This window comes from Leucopleurus acutus, assembly GCF_964270905.1.
Source record: "Leucopleurus acutus genome assembly, chromosome: 12".
Lineage (NCBI taxonomy): Eukaryota > Metazoa > Chordata > Mammalia > Artiodactyla > Delphinidae > Leucopleurus > Leucopleurus acutus.
The window spans coordinates 64274176-64295800 of NC_139154.1; the positions used below are offsets into that span (position 1 = coordinate 64274176).

The 21625-nt window shown below is 36.4% G+C and overlaps 1 protein-coding gene and 1 pseudogene across 3 annotated transcripts in view; one reads left to right on the forward strand and one right to left on the reverse strand.

Moving 5' to 3' along the window:
* The window catches only part of SRBD1 (S1 RNA binding domain 1), a 222224-nt gene that overhangs the window by 108562 nt on the left and 92037 nt on the right, over window positions 1–21625 (reverse strand). For both annotated transcript variants that reach the window (XM_082851880.1, XM_082851879.1), the window contains exon 15: window positions 1157–1248. In XM_082851880.1, coding sequence (XP_082708006.1) covers window positions 1157–1248 — 92 coding nt within the window. The remainder of the gene's footprint in view (window positions 1–1156; window positions 1249–21625) is intronic.
* Window positions 10750–10989, forward strand: LOC309969503 (peptidyl-prolyl cis-trans isomerase FKBP1A-like; annotated as a pseudogene). The gene has a single exon. The product of its transcript is annotated as a peptidyl-prolyl cis-trans isomerase FKBP1A-like (transcript).

Here is a 21625-nt window from a genome sequence, read left to right on the forward strand (position 1 = left end):
AATGGAGTATAATCTGTAAAAATACTGGATCACAATGCTGTGCACCTGAAACTAATATAATATTGTAAATCAACTATACATCCATTAAAAAAAATAAATAAATCAGTAAACACACATACACAAGCCACTTCTAACAAAGGAGTCTAAATATCCACCTATTACACAGGAAAATGCTCTGACCAGATCTATATTTTGCTTGTGATACCAATTATTGTCATTAGATGTACAAAAATATCTTTTTTTAAAATAAATTTATTTATTTATTTATTTTTGGTTGCATTGGGTCTCTGTTGCTGTGCGCAGGCTTTCTTTTTAGATGCAGCAAGCGGGGGCTACTCTTCGTTGCAGTACTCTTCATTGCAGGCTTCTCATTGCAGTGGCTTCTCTTGCTGCGGAGCACGGGCTCTAGGCACGCAGGCTTCAGTAGTTGTGGCTCCCGGGCTCTAGAGCGCAGGCTCAGTACCTGTGGTGCGTGGGCTTAGCTGCTACGCAGCATGTGGGATCTTCCCGGATCAGGGCTTGAATCCGTGTCCACTGCATTGGTAGGCATATTCTCAACCACTGTGCCACCAGGAAACCCTCAAAATATCTTTAATTTCTTCACACACAAGATTTAAACTATTCCACATCACAGAAACCAAAGCAATTTTATACAACTAAAATCAAATCAGGCTGATTTAAACAATATAGTAATGACAATTCCTATTAGCAAGGCAAGAGAAACTGGTCATTTAACAAATATTTAGCTATAGCCTGAAAGTCTGTGCATGTTTATACATTTGCACTTCAAATATTTTATGTTAATATATTACTTTCCTCCAACAAAAAGCTGTAATAAGTAATATTTTGCAATAATAATAAGAGAACTGAGTATTTTATTGTTTTTACTATTAACTCTCTAGCATTTAATTTTACTAAAGATGTTTTGGGCTAATTTTTCACCACACTCTAGAATACTATGCAGTGTTCTTTAAAAGCAGTATTCTTCTACTTCTTTTCCATAATTCCCAGTATTATTCCAATCAAACACTTTCTTTCTAACATGAGTGCAATATATCTTCTAAAATTTCTTGGATATTTAAGTATTTTGCTTGCTACAAATACAAGTCCAAAATATCAAAATCACACGCTTTAGTGATGACCCACAGTTTCTTACCTGCACTTCTCAAATTAGGGTCCAGTCCTGGCATCTCTTTATTAGCTTCAGGGCTGACACTGTAGACTGATGCTCCTGCTTCACTGACGATACTGAAAAGAAAGAAAAGGGGAATATCATTTTCCAAACTTTCTACCTGCCCCAAGAAAATAAATGAATGAGACTAGGTATTATAAGAAAAGAAAACTGCAGGGCAAAGCACTCTCTTTATATTTCAATGATACCTATACTATTTAATTTTACATTAACATAAAGTGATTAAGCAATGCTTATTTTCTACACATAGGAAATACACAGGCTTAAATCCATAATGAATTCATTCAGTCGTTTTCTGTTTAAGAGAGAGTTTATAAATGAACACAGTGGATACTCCTCCATGATGCCAACATCAAAATTTTCAGAATACTTAGCTCCTCTTGTGTTTATAATCCATTATTGACTGACATTTATGACTCCCGTCTGAATCATTCTAAAGCATCTTGGGAAGCACAGACATGTGTATGGATATGTGCATATGTGGATATACACAAAAAACCATTGCCATAAACATTGCCATTATTATTACTTGGTTATAATTAAAAACCACAATGTGAAAAGGAAGGGGATCAGACAGGATCCCACTTCTTTTCAAGAGGGTCTGAAATCATCCTTTTGGTGAACTTGAAACATACCACTTCAGGCAGGTGTTAAACCACTTCATTTCATCACTTCTTTAATCAAAGCATCACACATATCATCCTGTTCCTTTCTTCTTTGGCTCCATATACTTTACAATCCACAATGGCAGCACTCTCTTACAGATGATGGTTGTATAGTGGTTGACATTTGTACAGTTTACCAAACATTTTAAAATTAGAGGCTTTCTTTATGACATAATACGTAAAGAAGCATCATCTACTTTAAGTATTTACAATACCTTTGGTTCTCTACCATGTGACCATCTAGATGTCACAATTCAAAAGCAGAAACATATTAGTGCTTAATTTTTAATCCACTCTTAGAAACCTCTCCCATTCTCTGCTCTTCAGTAGTTACTTCAATTGTTAGACAAGTTGAGCAGATAACTTTTAACATTATTGCCCCACTGTAACAACTCAACACTGATAAGTAAAATGTGAAATGGTTAGTTCACTACTCCAAAGAGTTCTTTGAAGAACTCTTGATTGAACTTTGACAACAATTATAAACCACAGAGACTTGAGAAGATTATTTGGGGGCAACGAGAAGATTTATATCTTTTGCAACCAAGATCTACTAACCCAAATTTCATAATAGGCAAAATGAACACTCTGCAACTGAAAAGCAAGGCTGCTCATCCTGTTCCTCATCAACAGCATCATCATGATACAATAAGAGGTGCATATTATATACAAAGCACAAAACCAACCCCTTTATGAAACAGGATAAATAAGAATAGTCAGCCATCAGCCATGGAAAATTTGGTTTCAAACACAAACGAACACTCAGCCTAACAAATTTTTTTCTAAAAAACCAGAGTATCTGTGAAGTGCAGAGAAAAGAATATTTTAAAAAATCTTACCACAAATTTATTTTCTGGCATTGCCAGAAGCCTCCAAAATTACCTCTATTTGAGCAAAGGAACTTAAATGGTAAATAAAAGTTCCCATTAACTGTGGGCTTCAGCAGTAGGGTACCTGAGAATTTGCTGGGTGATTCACTGTCTCTTGCAAGTTATAATTCTCAAAAGACTGAGGGAAACTGTTGCAAAGAAAAACACTCAGATAATAAATATTCCTCCAAATACCAAATTGCCACTTCTTTTAAACAGAGGAATACAAAACAGATGTGACACGCTGCACCCAAAGATTTTAGATTAACATTAATATTAAATCAATACAAAATGCAGTAAATTTCATATGCTTTAGTTACTAGACAGCATGGGTCCAATAAACTGTTCAGTACTCCGCACAGATCAGAATGCTTAAATAATCTAAATGAAGAGAAAAAGCTCAACACTGATTACTTCAATATAAAACATATAAGGATCTAAGAAGTATATGTGGCAAGAGTTAAGTGAAAGAAATCAAGCTGGGAGTGGTGATGATTCTTTCCAGGAGAAGCTGCTAAGAACAAAAGTTGTAGCCTTTCCCCCCTTCCTTTTTTTCTTTCCTATTTAGAGTTCAAGGATAGACATTAACTAGAAAGTATGCTAGATTTCACAAGGCACTTTCTGTTTATTAGGAAGTTTCCCAATAAACTATTAGAAAATTATTCCAATTATCTCTAGTATATTTTGAGGAAAGCAAAAGTAAACTTTGCACAAAATACAGATATCTAACATTTAATACGTATCATATGTCACAAAACAAATTTCACTCAGGTGTAAACTAATTAGGCTCATAATCTTAGCAATTTGATTATTTTATTTACTTTGCCATAAAGCAGACAAGACTCTGAGTAAAATTTATAATTTTGGGGGAATTTAACTGACACAGTTCTAACTGAACTCAAAGGTTTTGAGATTATTACAGTACTTGAAGCCCTTTCAAATTGTTTGTTTAGACAAATGCCTAAATAGATACATATTGTATATCAAACTTTAAATATATGAAAGTACACTTCAGAAGCTACCACTGGACTTAACGTTTTAGCAGATCTATGTGTTAATGTGCTAAGTCTTTAGAATTAAATTGATAATTTTTAAAGCACTTTATCTAATTCAGCACTTTTCCAGAGTCTTTCTAGGCTTTTTAATCTGAAAATATATACGTATAAACCACACACTCATAACCTAAAAAACAAGTGAAATGCCCACAATATAGATGGATTTACTTTTAAATTCATTTAAAAAATTTTAACAAAAACCCTGCAAGTTAAAAATGCCAATTTTTGTTATCTCAAGTAAAATTCAATGCTGTTACATAAATCTGATCATTTATCAATATAATGTACTTTATTTTTTACACAAATATATGTTTAAACCACAGAATTTATATCTCCACAGTTTATAAGTCTCTTCTACCAAGATAAATTGTATGTTGATGAATCTTTTAAAACCGCGCTTGCAAGTACTTTTCTTACAGTGCCTATTCATTCTGACAGTAAAAGAAGGGCAACTTCTTTCGCCAAATTGAGATGGGAGAATTTTTTTCATGAGAGAGGAAAACTAGCTGGTTTTTTTAAGTTATTGGGCTAATAGTTTTCACATTCATTTACAAGGTTGCTTGAAGCCTCTGTATGAGTCTCCTCCCCTCTTCTTATTTCCCAAATATGAAAATAGCTTTTTTGTTTTTCTTATTTTAAAATAAATTGCATGCTTCCTATGTTAACAAGAAAATTCAATTCAAAGTTAACCTACTTAAATGAAAACACAATTAATATTTAGTAAGCTATCAAAAATCAGCCAGGATATATTTGCTTAAACTAATAAAAACTGATTTCTCATTTTTTATAAAAGTATACTAGAATTGCTTAAGTGTTACCAATATCTAGAAGCTTCCTTTTCCTTCTGCCCAGTGAAAAAAATAGGTACTAAAAAGTTCCGATACTAAATGCACAGCTCATTTCACTAAAGTTTTAAAAATAGTTTATCTAAAAAGTTTTTCCAAATTTTCAGGCTGAGAAACATTCATATGAAGAGAGGGTAGGTAAATGACCTAAGTTTCTCAACAAGTAACAGAAAATGCTATAAAAAGTTAATCAACATAGATCTTAAGTTTTTGCTTTGCATATGAGAACCTGTTTTGAAGTATGAAAGGATAGCTGTTTGTATTTTGGGGATAGGAGACAAGGCCAAAAACCAAACAACCATAAATAAAAGGGGCTCTAGGGTTTAATGTTTAAAGGATACTTATTTCTAAAAAAAAATCAAAGCAATTTTAAATTCCTTTATTTAGTGATGAATTGTCATTTTAGGGAGCCTCAAATGAGCAATACCTAGTCACTTTAAAAACTAACATGGGAATTCCCCGGCAGTCCAGTGGTTAGGACTCCACGTTTCCAGTGCAGGGGGCACGAGTTCGATCCCTGGTTGGGGAACTAAGATCCCGCAAGCCATGCGCACAGCCAAAAAAAAAATTTTTTTAATTAAAAATAAATTAAAAACTAAGGTAATCTGGTGATGATAAGGAAGCAGGGGAACAAATAAAATCCTATATTATTAAAGACATTAAACTGTAAAACTCTTTTGGATGGTAATTTGAAAATATAGATCAAAAGTCACAAGAATATACATTCTTTCTGAACTGGCTATTATATTTTTAAGAATTTATATGAAGGAAATTTTAATTTACACAAAAATTTAAACAGCGTTATTCATCACAGCATAGCTCCGACCAAAAGAAACTGAAACCAAAATGCCTATCATTAAAGAGTTCTTTAATGAAAACCTATACTGTCATTTAAAATTACTGTTGTAATGTATTAAGTGGAAAGGCTGGTTATAAAACTAAGACATGAGACCAACTTTGATATTTTTAAAATATAGGTATATACAAAAGAAAAAAAGGTTTATGTTAATATTAATAGTACTTAACTATGAGTTATTCCTTTAAAAGAATTTTTATTTCTTTAAATTTTTCTGCAATAACTGTAATATTTATTTGTAAAAAGAAAAAGTTTAAAATTTAAGTTTCAAATGACCATTATTTACCTGGCCAGGAGATCCAATATTGCATAATAGCCAACATTTTTTTTTTAATCAAACTTTCTTTTAAAGTTATCAAAGTTATTTTGAACTTAAGTGTGGGTAAATATGTCATTTGTTAGTAATAACTTCCAAACATGACTCCTAGGAAACCTCAAATAATAATATTTTATGATATTGTTTTATAACATGAAAGAAAGGTCAAGAATAACTCTTGATTTGTACATACAGGTCATATAAAAATCAAATGCACAATGAAAAATTTTATAAGAAAGTACATATAATATACATTTTAAAGTTGTACTTAGTCCTTGGCCTGTGCATCCAACCCCCAAGTTATTCTTCATGAACACCATGGCACAATCAATTCACTACCTACAACAGAAAAGGTGTGAGGTGACACAGTTGTATACCAGGAAAGTAGTGTGTGTGAGAAAAAAAAACACTAAAGGCAAAATATGGTGAAAAAGAAAAAGAGCAGAAATACACCACCTCAAGATTTCAATGGCACCAAATTTACATGTAGGTATGTAACACTAGCACCATCTGGTGGAAGACCAGTTAGAAGCCATTCTCCAACTATCACAGTTTTTTAAAAAAAATTCTAAGCTATCTTTCAAAGAATGAGCATTTTCCAAAGAGAACGAGTCTAGCAATGGTACAGTAATTATTTACACAGAGGACCCATAACAAGCCTGTGAGAACTTAAAATGTCTACCAAACAGAGGGTGAGTATATCCCGGGATGGACATCTTATCACATCCACTGAGCAGTATTTCAACAATACAGAATTCCCTTGGCTACTTTTCCTTCAGTGTCTCATAGCATACCAGATGAACACTTTCTAGCCACAAAAGAAACCTAAGAAGGACAAACCCAAATTAGCAACTACCAAACAGAACTGTAATTTAGAATTTGGGGTTCCTCAAAGTAACAGCTACCGACTCTTCTGGGCCATAAACATAACAATAGTATTCATTCCACATGAGACTCTGATTCTGGTTTATGTTCACAATGATGCTGAGCTGCTACAATGTACCACAATGTGTAAAAATATTACACTTAAATCACTTCTACTGCTGTCAGTGGGCCACTCAATTTGACAAAATCACTGGTACCTTCAAATGCCATCAAGGGGAAAGCCAATCAACAAACTGAAGGACAAAGATGGAGAGCTTCTCTCTATTTGTAGGCTGAGTCCCTCTGCTGAGGTAGAAGCAGTTTCTGACAAAGAATGGAACCAGCAGAAATTGTCGGTCTCCACCACTCTCAGGGTAAGCATTCCTTTTATTTTCTTTCTCCCTTCCCTTCACTGTCATCTGTTTTCCTTTTAAAAACAAAAATTCCTCCTTTATTTTTTTTTCCCCATTTATGTTTGAGTCCAACATGAAGTTGTTACAAGTACTGCACAGTACCACTAAAGGGAGCTCAAGGAAAAAAGTCACAGCAGCAACCAACCACAAGGCCTGATGCCTAAGTGGTGTTAGACTAGGCACAAGGACAAGGGCCCCACTGAACCAAGACACGAAAAGCAGGCTTGAAGAGCAGAACACTGGGACATCCCTGGTGGCACAGTGATTGAGAGTCCGCCAGCCAATGCAGAGGACACGGGTTTGAGCCCTGGTCCGGGAGGATCCCACATGCCCCAGAGCAGCTGAGAATGTGTACCACAGCTGCTGAGTCTGCGCTCTGGAGCCCGTGAGCCACAACTGCTGAAGCCCGTGCACCTGGAGCCTGTGCTTCACAGTGGGAGAGGCCACCGCAATGTGAGGTGTGCACACCGCGGGGAGGAGTGGCCCCTGCTTGCCGCAGCTGGAGAGGACCCACGTGCAGCGGTGAAGACCCAACGCAGCCAAAAAAGTAAAATTAATTTAAAAAAAAAAGAGCGGAACACTAACTGTGAAAGAGGCTGTTGTTTGCAGCAGTACTGTAAGCATTCCATGTTCGCTACTAACGAGTTCCCAAAAACTAAGAGGGCAAGGAAGAAATACTGATCTAATTTTTGTGCTTTCATCAACATTTTGAAATGTCCTGATTTAAAGAACATGATGTCAACCTACCTGCCATCCCTACTGCCCCAAACATACCAAAAAGTATGCTTCTCCTGATTCTTGCAGTTAACTCCAAAACGGTCAAATTTTTAGGTACTCAGCTTGTATTTACTCATAGAATAACAGATTATCTGTGTTTGTTTATTCTTGTTCAAATGCAACTCTACATTTAGATATAAATCTAAGAGTATGAACAGGAGAGTTTTCTTACAAAGGGAGAAGTTTGTTTATTTTTTTCTTTTCTATCCCTATGTTTTTTTTAAGCTTAAGTACATCTATAGGAATTTATCCACTAATAAATAAGTGGAATTCAGACTGCTACGGCATAGACTTTTCAGAATGAAACTTATTGCAAGATATTTTATTCCTTTATTATCCATCCAATAACAGAAGTCAGAATCAGAATTACTAATTTAGAGGGTTATAATATTCTAATATTTTGCTAATAATAAGTGCTAAATAATAAAATGTGAATTATTAAAAGTTTTAAGAAAGAACAAAAAAGAGAGAAGCAAAGGGAAAAAGATAATGAGAAATAAAATAATTAAAGAGACAGAAGCCAAGATACACTTTGCCAGCAACTAACAGCCCAGTTCTTTTTACCTACAGTTGAATAAAGTTTTGGAAATAACAATGGTTTGTGCTACATTCCCTAATATTCTTCCAAATGCTACTGCTAAAAAGCTCAGTGGACTCCACTAATAAATCACACACATTTTATCAGTTCTCACATCCTGTTACTCACTCCTCTTTTTCTCCCTTGTCTGATGTTTGTTTTTGCCTCCCACCCCCCACCCTGCCAACCTCTATTTTCCTCTGACGTCAACTTATACCTCTGTAGAAGTCATCACCGCCCACTTAAGGGACCCTATCTACAAACTTCACTTAACACATTCACCAACCAGCAGTCTCCAGTTTGAATCATCAGGCTCTTTTCTGGGGCAGCCTCAAACTTTAGAATTTCTTTTGGCCACCCAGATAATGCTAGGGGAAAAAAAACCCAAACAAACTCTGAAAGCACAGGCCAAATGTAAGATGACGACTCTAGATCAACCACTTTTTCTAATCGTGGTTTTCAAAAGTACACTGAACAGATGGAGGGAGAAAATGAGTTGTTCAGTTCAGCTGGCTGCTCCATTTACTTCTTTATCTATGGTCAGATCTTTACTTTCTTGGGATCACTGCACATTTCTGGCTCTGCTATATTACACTGTGTAAATATTTAGGAGAAATAATTCCTTTCAAGGATCTAAACTTCCACTGTCGTTATGGCAAATGAACCTGTTTATGCTATGTTTGTTAAGTAACAGCAAGCCTAAAAGAACACAGGAATTCACTAATATATGTGGTACACAAACATCACAATCATAAAGCTTCTCATAGGGTCATATCAAGAACATGAAAGGCCAGTTTATTTTTACTCCCACTGCCCTGTAATTTTCTTTAACTCTACTACAACAGTCCTTAATTCAAACCTTTCCTACAGTTACAGTAACAGGGTAGACTGAATGTACATAAGCTGTACCAAAACTACTCACATCTCCATTTAACCTTCCTTGATTCTCAAGTGGTTATCAAACTTAATCCTACATCAGAATCTGCTGGAGGTTGTTAAAACACACATTGCCAGGCTCCACCCCCAGAGCTTCTGCTTCACTGGCGCTGAGAATTTGCATTTCTAACCAGTTCACTGGTGATGCGGATGCTGCTGGGACCATATAGGTTTTAAAGTCTTATTAAGGTATAACTTACATTTCATAAAGTTCACCCATCTTAAGTATACAATTCAATGACTTTTAGCAAATGTTGTACAATCATCACCAAAATCCAACTTCAGAACATTTCCATCCAGAAAGATCCTTTGCGCCCATTTGCAGTCCTCATTCCCATCTCCAATCCTAGGTATCCGCTAATTTACTTTTTGTCTCTATACATTCACCTGCCTGGACATACCATATAAATGGAATCATAAAATATGTGGTCTTTTCTGTCTGGCTTCTTCACTTAGCATAATGTTTTTGAGATTCATTCATGCGATAGTATCAGTACTTCTTTTTTATTGCTGAATAGTATTCCACTGTTCTAGAAATACCACATTTTGTTTATCCATTCACCAGTTGATAGAATTTGGGGTTGGTCCAAGTTCTCTGGTATTATGAATAATGCTGCTATAAACATTCATTTACAAATATTTGTGTAGACTTATGTTTCATTTCTCTTGGATATATTCCCAGGAGTGGAAATGCTGGGTTGTAAATTCATGTCTGATTTTTTAAGAAACTGCCTAAGTACAATGAATAAGGGCTCCAGTTTGTTCATTTCCTTGACAATACTTGCTGTTGCCTTTTTGACAACTATTCTAGTGGTTATGAAGTGGTATCTACTTCTGGCTTTTTATTTTACATTTTTAAATCATTGATGATGTGAACACTTACTCAATGTCTTTGTTGGCCTTTCCCAATCTTCTTTAGTAGAATATCTGTTCAAATCTTTGCCCATTTTTATTTGGCTTGTCTCCTTATTATTGACTTATAAGTGTTTTTATGTATTCTAAATACAAGTCCTGCATCAGATACATGATTTGCAAATATTTTCTCCAAATTTTTGGTTTGTCATTTTCCTAATGGTCTTTTGAAACATAAAAGTTTTAAATACTGATGAAATCTAGGACTACACTTTGAGAGCCAGTGTTCTAAAGCCTCAGGTGGGGCATGCGGTGGTGCGTGCGTGCGGCGCCGTTGAGCAACGGGATAAGATAGAGGGGCGGCGCCGCCGCCAGGCCCACTCTCCGTCCACTCCACACGTCGCGTCGCCTGCCCGCTGCCCAGCGTCCGCCGCCTCCTCCGCCATGGCAGTGAAGGGAGAAGACCATCTCCCCCAGAGACGGGCACACCTTCCCCAAGCACGGCCAGACCTGCGTGGTGCACTACACCAGGATGCTTGAAGATGGAAAGAAATTCGATTCCTCTAGGGACAGAAACAAGCCCTTTAAGTTTGTGCTGGGCAAGAAGGAGGTGATCTGAGGCTGGGAAGAAAGGGTTGCCCAGATGAGCGTGAGTCAGAGAGCCAAACTAACTGTCTCCCCAGACTATGCCTACAGTGCCGCTGGGCACCCAGGCGTCATCCCACCAAATGCCACTCTCATCTTTGACGTGGAGCTTCTAAAACTGGAATGACAGGAACGGCCTCCTCCCTGAGCTCCCCGTTCTTGGATGTGCCATGGAAGGATCTGGCGCCTCCAGATGTGCACAGCGAGTCCATATGGAGCTTTTCCTGAAATTCCACTACACTCTGTATAAGCACCTTCCTTGGCTGAATGTGTTCCGTCACCAGCTTTGCTCTTCCCCTTTCTCCTGGTATGTATGTTGAGCTGAACTACATTACATAAACCTCGAGTTACTCATTTTAGTTTGTTTTCATTTTGGGGTGAAGACTGAGTTTCAGTCCTTTGGATCTAGGTTTCCAGTTAAGTACTAGTCAAGTGTTAACAGCACAAGTAATGGGTTGACTTCAGAATAAGAACTGGTGTGTGGGGTGCAAGAATCTTTACTTTATTTTATTTTGGATGAAAGTTTTATCTATTATATATATCTATTAAACATTCTTGCTGCTGTGCTGCAGAGCCATAGCTGATTTGAGGCGCTCTTGAGGACCGAATTATTCTCCAAGTTGAGAGACATCCTCGGGTTGAATGAAAAGCTCGACCCCAAACTAAAGTGGCCTCCACTGCCCCACCCTCCCCTCCCCTTAACCCTCTGCCTTTTGAAAGCAGATCATTTTCACTGAGATGTTGGACACTACAGGGTCTGTCCCTGGGCTAGCAGGGACCTCTGAAGCCTTCTTCATGGCCTGGCTTTTTTTTTTTTTTCCATCCTGTGGTTTTTCTAATGGATATTCAGGACTTTTGTAATCTCATAGCTATCCAAGCTCCACTTCCTAAATTTTAAGAACTTTAATCAAAAGTTAAATTGAAGGCGCTGTTTGTAGACACTTCACACCCATGAAAGCCCAGCCATCATGACAAATCCCTGAGTGTTGTCTTAAGAAAATGATGCTGGTCATCACAGCTTCAGCGTCTCCTGTTTTCTGATGCTCAGCTCCCCCTGCTGATCTCAGAGTTTCCTGGCTTCTCCCTCTCACCCCTCTGCTGTCCTGTGCAGTGATGTGGTGAAAGAAACTGCTGCCTACTCCCCTACCTCCACACTACATATGAGTTTCAAGTTTTATTATTGCAATACAAGTGCTTTATGCCGGCTTTTCTCAACAACAACAAAAATGCCTCAAAAATTCAAAAGAAATAGTAAACCCTTGAAAAATGTGAAAGCTTAGTGGTTTCCATCTGCAATAAGCAATATGTAAATGTCATGCATAGTATCTGCTTTTCCGTTTTGTTTTGTTTTAGCAAAGCCTATCAGAACTACCATCCTAAACATATTTATTCTTTTTATGAGAAAGGGAAAAGAGAACTTGCAACTTACTGGCTTTAATACATTATGGAATGAATAAATTCAGCTGCAGGTGGGCCTACCTGGGAACGCTGGATGGCATGCTGGCATTAAAGAACATGGACCCATGTCAGCGTTTTCAGAAGCATTGGTCAGTCCAAGGCTTTTGACACCGTTCTTAAGAATATAAGAAATATGTCCACCTTACAAACTAATGGGAATAAAGATAAATGGTGCACCATAGAAGATATTATAGAAAAAGAGCATATTACCTGAAAGATACATTTAATTTATTTTGATATTTTTATTAGTCTTCACGTCAGGGTATTTTAAAACAATTCATATACCAGTACAGCCCTTTCTTTGTTGAAAATTCACTGTACCTTAAGTGGAGCCAAAGATGGCAGCTAAAATTCAAATCTTGTCTAGGACCATAACTTGCAAATGTATAAAACATACTTCAGGAAAATATAGGATATGTTTGATTCAGGTATAAGCAATATTAAGATGATTCATTTCCAGGGTGAAACCCAAATTACTACACGTTTACCTCTTGATGATTATCCATGTCCACAAATCATAACAAAACAAATCATAAGAAAAAGAAGCTTATATGAACACACTATTTCTATAACCATGACCTAAGATACAGATTTTGTGATTTTATGGAAAAACTATAATGATAAGAAGGATCCAGTTAAAAGATAAAGAAAACCCATTTAAATGTGCAACAACAATCCTTCTTTATATAATTCAAGTCAACCTAGGACCCAAAGCAAGAAGTTTTGTATACTGAAGAATTCCCATGCTTCTGCTATGAAATGTTTTCAAATACTTATGTTCCAATTCATGGACCCTGCTCATAAAAGCCATTAGTCCTCATTGCCTTTCAGTTGCTGGAGATGGATTTTATTATTCTACTAGTCTTTATAAATTACAATACAAGGAAGAAGCCTGCTGGCCAAAACTCATTCTCCTTTTTTCACTGAGCTGCTCAAAGCCACTTAAGAAATTGTCCAAAGAGATGTCAGAGAATACAGTTTCCCAAGTGATCCACAGTCTCTCAACATGGTCTGGCTCCTAATAAAACTTACAGGGCATCTCATCCAACCTTTTTACATTTTTTGCAATTCAAAATAACTAAAGTTATTGGAACATCTTTCCCAAATTACACAAAATTAAGCTATCATCATCTCTGTGATGTTACTGGCCCTGAGATCCAAGATAAAGATCAAAATGTAAGAAATAAAGGAAAGAGTTTACTCAAGAGCATACAGCCAATTATAATTTATCCATAAGATTGAAAGGTAGGAATAAGCAAAATAATGTTAATAGGTTTTTAAGCCTTCATTTTATAACATGTTCAAGTCCCTTCTTCAACCAGTTAGATACCAGTTACTAGGAGGAACAAACTCAGCAGGTTACACTACTTTTCCTGTCCTTATTTAGCAATCAGTCCTCTGGTCTTAGAACACTAAGGCTCAATGAAAAAAAAAGGAAGCAGCAGCAGCAAGGACCTCAAGCAGGAGGTCTTACTCCTGGTCATTTAAAATTTGACAGTCATCACTGTGTGTATCTGTATGACAATATGATCATAACAGAAGCCCATCCTCCAAAATCTGCAATTTCCTAGTGAGGTTCTTGATAACAATAAGGTGCAAGGAGAACTGCACCCCTTGACCCCAGCTCTTACCATTTATCCCATAAAATCCAAAAAAGTAATCACTAAAACCTCTGCTTATACTAACAGCAAATTAGTATCACGCCAAATAGGTACAAAGGTGAATAAGAACACATAAACAAACACCTTTGACTCTTCTGTACAAAATCGGTGTGCCTCTCTCCAAACTAACAGAACTATACCACTTCAGCAATTCATCCATTTATGAACAAATGCCCTCAGCCTATTCCTGAGAAAGGGAAGAATGATCAGTTATATCTGTCTTCATCTTGTCTGAAAATCTTGACATTTTTCAGCAAGTAAAGGTTCCAAATGGCAGGTGTCAGAATGCCTTAGCCTCACATGTGGTGCTGGAAGGCAGGAAAAGCAGCAGCAGTATGTGGTCATGTCAGAGCCACATAGAAGCTGCCTAGAGAGCACATTCTGAAAAGAGCAAACCTCAGACTTGGTTAAATCAATCTACTGCCAGATGCCACTCTCAGAAAAAGCTGCAGTGAGAAACATTCGCAAAGCTGCCCAGAGAAACATTCAACTCAGAGCTCTCACAAAAGAGAAAATAGCTGAGTGCAGTGGCACCTGTCCATATCCTGTCTGATAATTTGGTCAAACTGGCTCAATGCAGAGATGAAAAATTGCCATAGAATTCTTTGCTTAGTCTACAAGTGAGTATTATTTCCTCAAGGTCATTTTCAGTTAATCTGAAGTAAATAAGATGAATCTTCTGCACTCCCATAATATCTATAGTTTTCTAAAAGTGCTTTAACTCCTGTAAGGAAGTCAGGATCATAAGTACCCTGTTCATTTTACCTGTGGGGTTAGAAAGAACCAAAGAGGTAAATAAAATTAAATCAAGATCATCTGAAACTAAGACTCAAAAAGGAAAAACTGGTCTCTGTACTGTTAGGCCAGGCTTCTTTCTACTTAGATGCCTACACTCTGCCCACTTCTCGCCTCCCAATCATCTTTTCACAGGTTTTCCCAATAATTAGAAAGCTTTGGAGCTTTTTATTTTATTTTATTTTATTTATTTTTGCGGTACGCGGGCCTCTCACTGTTCCGGCCTCTCCCATTGCGGAGCACAGGGTCCGGACGCGCAGGCTCAGCGGCCATGGCTCACGGGCCCAGCCGCTCTGCGGCATGTGGGATCTTCCCAGACCGGGGCACGAACCCATGTCCCCTGCATCGGCAGGCGGACTCTCAACCACTGTCCCACCAGGGAAGCCCAGCTTTGGAGCTTTTTGAAAGTTGTTTGTGAAGGTCAATCAATAAGCATTTTTGTTCCCAGAGGTTAACGTAATTGGCATGATGGTCTACTTTATTTCTCCTCTGATCTGAGTCTATGAAAAAGTAATGGTTTCTGAGGAAAACTCAAAGCAGGAGATGCCAAAGAAGCATAAGAACAAGTTATGTTTTAGGGAGGAGCATTCACTGTCAAGTCATCTGGTTAGATACATCAGAAACTAAACAAATTAGGATTCATTCAGATGAACAGTACATAGTTAATGATATAACCATCCATGGAAAAGAACATTCAATATCATTTAGGTTTTTATACTCTATTGGAATATACAAAGGGATCCCTGGGCCAAGGATTGATACCTCAAAACACCTGATTTCCTCTCATACCTCAAAAGACAAAGCACAAACAAGAGCCAGGACTTCCTTGAAGTTAACAGTATTTTAAAATAAAATAGTGTCAAAATGAGGACATTTGGAAGCATCCAGAACAAGCATGATCTTCCAATTATTGCACAAAGAAATCGGATTCTTCCTTAACATTTTACTCCCTGTGGCTACACCACTGAAATGTATTAATTTGCCACACAATTGTGCATACTTTCAAACTAAAACAATTCACTGGAGTCTGCATTGTCTTGTCTTGCCTTCTAAACACCTAGAAGGTACTGTTCTTCAACTCTGTGCAGTTGGCTCAAGTAATTTCTCATCTTTGTATTTTCAGATCTTATTCTAAGGCCAGTTAACATATACGGCACAGAAAGGATCAAAGTAAATACTAATTAACACAGACCCACATTCAGATAAGGACTAAGAGTATTCTCACATACATATTCTACAGTTTGAAAATCAAATGTATTAAATAAAATTAAAGTATTAAATAAACAGAAATTTCCTAAATTAATTTCTTATTCACCATTTAGTCTGCAAGTTTCTATTTCTATAAAACAAGTCATTTTGATATGATCATTTTCCATGTCTGCTGTCTTTTTCCTACACACTTTGCTAACTTAATTGATTCCAGACTTCCCAGCATCTCATGCTTTTCTGTTTTACTCATTGAAATAGAAGAATTTGTTTTTTTCATTAACATGGATAAAAACCAATTTGTGTTCATGTTTGGAGTAAAGATGAGTGTTGGTAAAAACAAAGTGTGATGCTGTTGTCAAGGAATGTTTATTGCTCAAAATCATGCAAATGATAAACAGACACATGAAATGGACAAGCTTTGTGCTGGCATCAGATTTAGTATACATTTCAAATGAAATAAAAGCAGAACTAGGACAAGCCAGAAACAGATAGCTCATAATTTTCAATGTCATTGTAAAGAGTCATACTAAGTCATCACTTTTTTTCATTCCACAAAAAAGCAAGAGTACAAGCTAGGGCACTTAAATGTTAGTTGGTTAATGACATTCACCGCAACCTCTTTAATTAAGCCTATGCTTATTAAAAGTCACTGAACATTCTCTAAAACTTAAAATCTTCTAATATCTCTTTTGGTATCCCTGGCAATTTTAAATCTTAATTGTTGGGCCTTATTTTGGGCAAATGTATTTTATCTCAACAATGCTAAGATGAAATCAGAAGCGGGGGCGGGGGGGGAAAGATCCCAAAACTAACAAATGAAAAAACATCATCTCCTGGTCTAATCTTACCTAAAAGTAATGACATCTCCCCTATCCCTTCATAAAGTTTCCTGCCCCAAATTCTTAAAACCTGGCCAGTAGATATTTATACAATTTTTAAAACACAATATACTAAAGGAAGAAGTTTGTTTGGATACATAGTCATGCTGTAGCTTGAAGGTATAAACTCTTGAAAATTAAAAACAAATATAAAGATAACACAAATAAGAAGAAAGCTAAAGCTGTGTTCTTGAGATTCCCAAAGGTAAGAAAGGAAAAGAAAGTTATAGCAGTCACTTAATATGTACTTAACACCATGTGTAAAGAAAATCTGCGATATAATCTGATCCTGAAGAATTTAAACTACAGACTTCCTGATTCCCCAGTGCTGGCAATCACATCCAACAGTAACTGTGCACAATGGCTGAAAGAACTTTTTAAATTATTTCATTTCCCCTAAGTTTGTTTTAAGTATGAAGTCTCCATTCCAAAGTAAATTTTAAATGATTTGATGTTTTTCTGAAAATACATTTTATATCAAAGGGCTCCAGTGAATTTTTCCTGTTAATTTCTAGTGTAGTAACTCAAACTTAGGACAATTACAAGTAAAGTTACAATCTCTAAATATTAATGTTTCACATCACACAGCTGGTGTCATATTCCAACATCATTTTCATCTGAAAGTTAAAAAAAACAAAAACAAAAAGATGTTAGAATACAAACTCCAGTGTACATGTGTTAATGTAACATTGACTTTTTATTCCTAGAGGAAAACTGAATAGTGGTGTTTCTTCTTTATAAGAAATTATAAACAGTGAATTGCTAGATGTCATAAGTGATTTTACTAAAAATGGATATAAAAGTGATTTAAATCATAAGTCTTCATGAAACAAAACAAATCATTTATAGTCATAGGCATTCTTAACAATGCTATGAAAGATGTTTTCCTTCTTTTCCCCTTATTTAAATGGGAGGGGGAAAAAAGAAGAGAGAAAGGGAGGCGGGGAAGGCAAGGGAAGGGAAACAGATAAATGTTTTCAGGAAAGAGAGAGTGAGCAAGTGCACACATACACATATATGACTGGCAAATCTATTAAAACTTTTTTTTCCACTAAATTATGTAGGATACAAAGTAATAATGACTTGTAAAGAAGTAACAGAACATAACCAATCAACCCTAAGCAGTCTACTTCTCCGAATCATCCACCCACCCCAATCTCAGGGGGATACACTGGTAGTGAAATGAATGCATTTTCCTCACCTGGAATAAATCACTACCATCATGAGCAAGTTTGAGAGTATCCATTTCCAACCTTATCTACTGGTTAAAAAACAAAACCTCACATATTAGAAACACACACACAAAGAAGAAACTAAAAAGCACTCTTTTCTGTTCTTTCACCTATTTCTCAGGCATAGAAACCAGGCTTCTGTCAGCAGATATTTTTCAAACACATGCTTCGGTTTCAATTTGGCCCTTAAATATTCTCCAAAATACTTGGAGAAACGCAGGTTTCTAAGACAGTTTTTCAGAAATAAATTAGCATGCATGCTTATGTATTGTGTATGCACTCTATATTTTCTTCAACCTTTAACTTCTCTATTTAAAAATGTAAATTTTCCATTATATAGAAAGAGATACACACCAAATAACTTGTACTGAAATTAGTCTCTTCCACCATTTTCAAATGCCATAGGGAAAATTTTTAAAGCAAATAATACTTCTGAGTTAGAAAGATGTAGATTATAACATAATTAAAGAAAAGAGGCCAAAAAGTTTTCACATTTTATACCTGAATTTATTGTCCTTATGGAATACTGTTTTTGTCACAAAGATTAGTATTTACTGCATTAGCCCCACATCCTAACATCTACAGAAAAAATTCTTTCAACCATGTAGGAGTATTTTAGGTGAAGCTCCTATGAAAACACCTGCCAAGGAGCTTGAGCTATCATATTAAATGGATCACAGGGTTTACAAAGTGTTGCAGATGTTCAAAGGCATTCCCTGCACTGAGTATCACAATCATAGCAAGAGAAGACTTTAGGCACATGCCTAAGTTGTTTCCCTGAATTGTTTCTTGTCAAATTAAAATGTCAAAAATTAGTCTATCAAATGCCGTCCCTGAGGAATCTAGCTCAACCCAAAGAGCAGCTACCAATTAGTAAAGTCGGGTGTTTTAATGGGGAAAATTTTTCTTTTTCTATTGATATCTGAAATTAGCAGGGCCCGCAAAGAAAAGTTTCATCTCAGCAGTTAGTTTAAGTGCTACTGATAGCTATAATCACATGCAGGCTGCAATTCCTTTTGAAAGGCTTTTCAAATGAACAAATACAAAGAAAAAAGAGAAACACGAGTGTTTTCACAGTGAATGACTGCCTAGGATTACAGAGGTAATAAAAAGCCAAGGTTAGAGATCCAGATATACATGAGTATTGTGAACTAACAAAACAAAGTCAAATGAAATCCTTGCTTACTTTTTTGACAAGGTCAGTGCACCCATCCCTTAGCACAATATATGACTGAATTTCGGGTTGTAGAAGGTGCTTCAGGAAAATAAAATCCACCACAAATCATTTAATATTCTCTATTAAAATCCTCCAAGAAAAACATTTCCTGTTCACTTGGTTTTTTACCAAAAGCTGCCTATCTTTCAGAGGCTGCCTTGTTGAAGTGTTCATTTGTTAGCAGCACAAGTGTGCAGAGGTAATAGATGTTCTTTGGCAGCCAAATCATACTGTATTTTTTTTTTACCTGATAGTCCAGATGAATTTATATAGTGCAACATTTGTAATCTACCCACAGAAATGTGAGCCATGTCCATGTACTAGAAAGAGCTACTGGTTGTCCATGAACTTCCCCCCAAAGGTTCTAAAACTTGATTTCAAAGGACAGAAATACAAGCAACAGGACAAACTCACAGAATAAGACTGTTTATGTGAGACATGTACTTAAGTTGCCTAGGCTTACAGTTTGGCAAAAGTCATTATATGACCTGTGGCTACTGAAGTAATCAAAAGGTTCAATTGTAACTGTGGCAAGGGACATTAAAAGCAAAAATTCAATGATATGTATATATTCCCACGTATACAGTCCTTTTGCACTTTTCACAAAAAGCCTCTTTGATTTGAATTATCAAACATTTCCCAATATTGTTGCCCTTTAAAGTCTCCATTCCCAAACACTAAGTTTCTTGGCTTTGTGGCTCAAGCGATGGCAAACAGATCATTTCCTGTTCCCTCCACTTACTTCATCACCAACAAGACTGCTAGAATCCAGTTATGTTAAGAATTATTTTCAACAGCCACCTTCAATTTCAAATGTTTGACATGATCACAGACTTCCAATGCTAATCCCCTTTCAAGGTGAAATACCCACGCTAGGGCCCTTTAAGACACACAGCATGGCTATTTTCTTGGCTTTGCCCTATCCTGCAAAGCTGCTGAAATACATTTGAATCCTTTCTCTCCTCCCCCATCACTACCAACCATCTCTTAAGCAAAGTAATACGCAGACCCGCATGCTTTTGTCAAGACCCAAGTCTTGAACAAAGCAGTTTTCATGGTTAAAACATTTTCCTAAGTATGCCTCTAAACCTGAAAGCTATTTAAAGAAAGGAAAAGAAACTTTTCATGTAACTGACTCTCATTTCCCCAAGTTCGCTGCCTATAGACTATATTTCCTTAGTTTACATACATTTGCATGACCTGAGTATATTTAATTTCCAGATCCTTATTGCTAACCACAATTCTGGACTTAGAAACTTTCAGTCTTGTCTATTCAGGAAGAATGCCCATCCCTTAACCCAATGTAAAGAAAACCTGAATCTATAAAGAATAATATTATCAACAAACTAAATTATACTTATCCGTTGAGGAGAGATTTTTAAATTTCAAAGAATAATATAATTTTCTGGCACACCAAATTCAGGCATTTATACCAAGAGCACATATCTAAGTCTTTACTATTTCCAAATGACAACCAATTGGGGCTTTGAACAAAAAAACCATGATTCTGCTTCATGTGTAGGTGGACTTATTAAAATCTTTTCTTAACCTGAATTTTCATAAGTCAAATTCCATTTTAACTGCATTTTAAAAGCAACAAGAGAGCTCATGAGCTAAAGGAACTACAAAATGAACTTTTTACAGTACAAAGAACACCGGTAAAGCAACTGATCATCCTTTCAATTACGAGCTTTTAACTTGTGATTTTGTGTTTAGAATTCGCATAGTGAATAATACTTTTCTTTAAGCCTGTACCACACCTATGTTAATCATGGAAACATGGACCTCTATGTTCTACTGTTAGAGGAAAGATAGGTCTATCCCCTTAATGTACATCTAGTTTATGTTCCCAAGGAAACTGGGAAGAGTTAAAAACGTCATTCTGAGAAGGACCAAGCAAGAATACAATAACCACTCACAAATTACCCTTGGAGTACACTCTTCAGCTAGCAGGAAGCAAAATCAGAAAGTAAAGGGAATCAGGATATGTCACCCCAAAATATGCCACTTTGACAGAATAATTATTTTAAGCTGAAGGAATCTGAGAAATGGCAAGTATAGGAAGGATTCGCTTCCCTTTCTACCCTGAAGCAGGTCGTAAGATTCTCATGTGAGAGGTGTCCTCCTTATATTTGGAGGAAAGGAGCACCCTTATCTCCAAAGATGGGGGGATACTGAGAGGAATCCGAAAGCACAAGCTTGCTGTTTCCCCTAGTTTACTACCCTTAGCTCATATCCTTTATGTCTTCTATCATGATTTCCCACAACTTTCTACTCTTCAACAAACCTAAAATAAAAACACTCAGGCTTAACC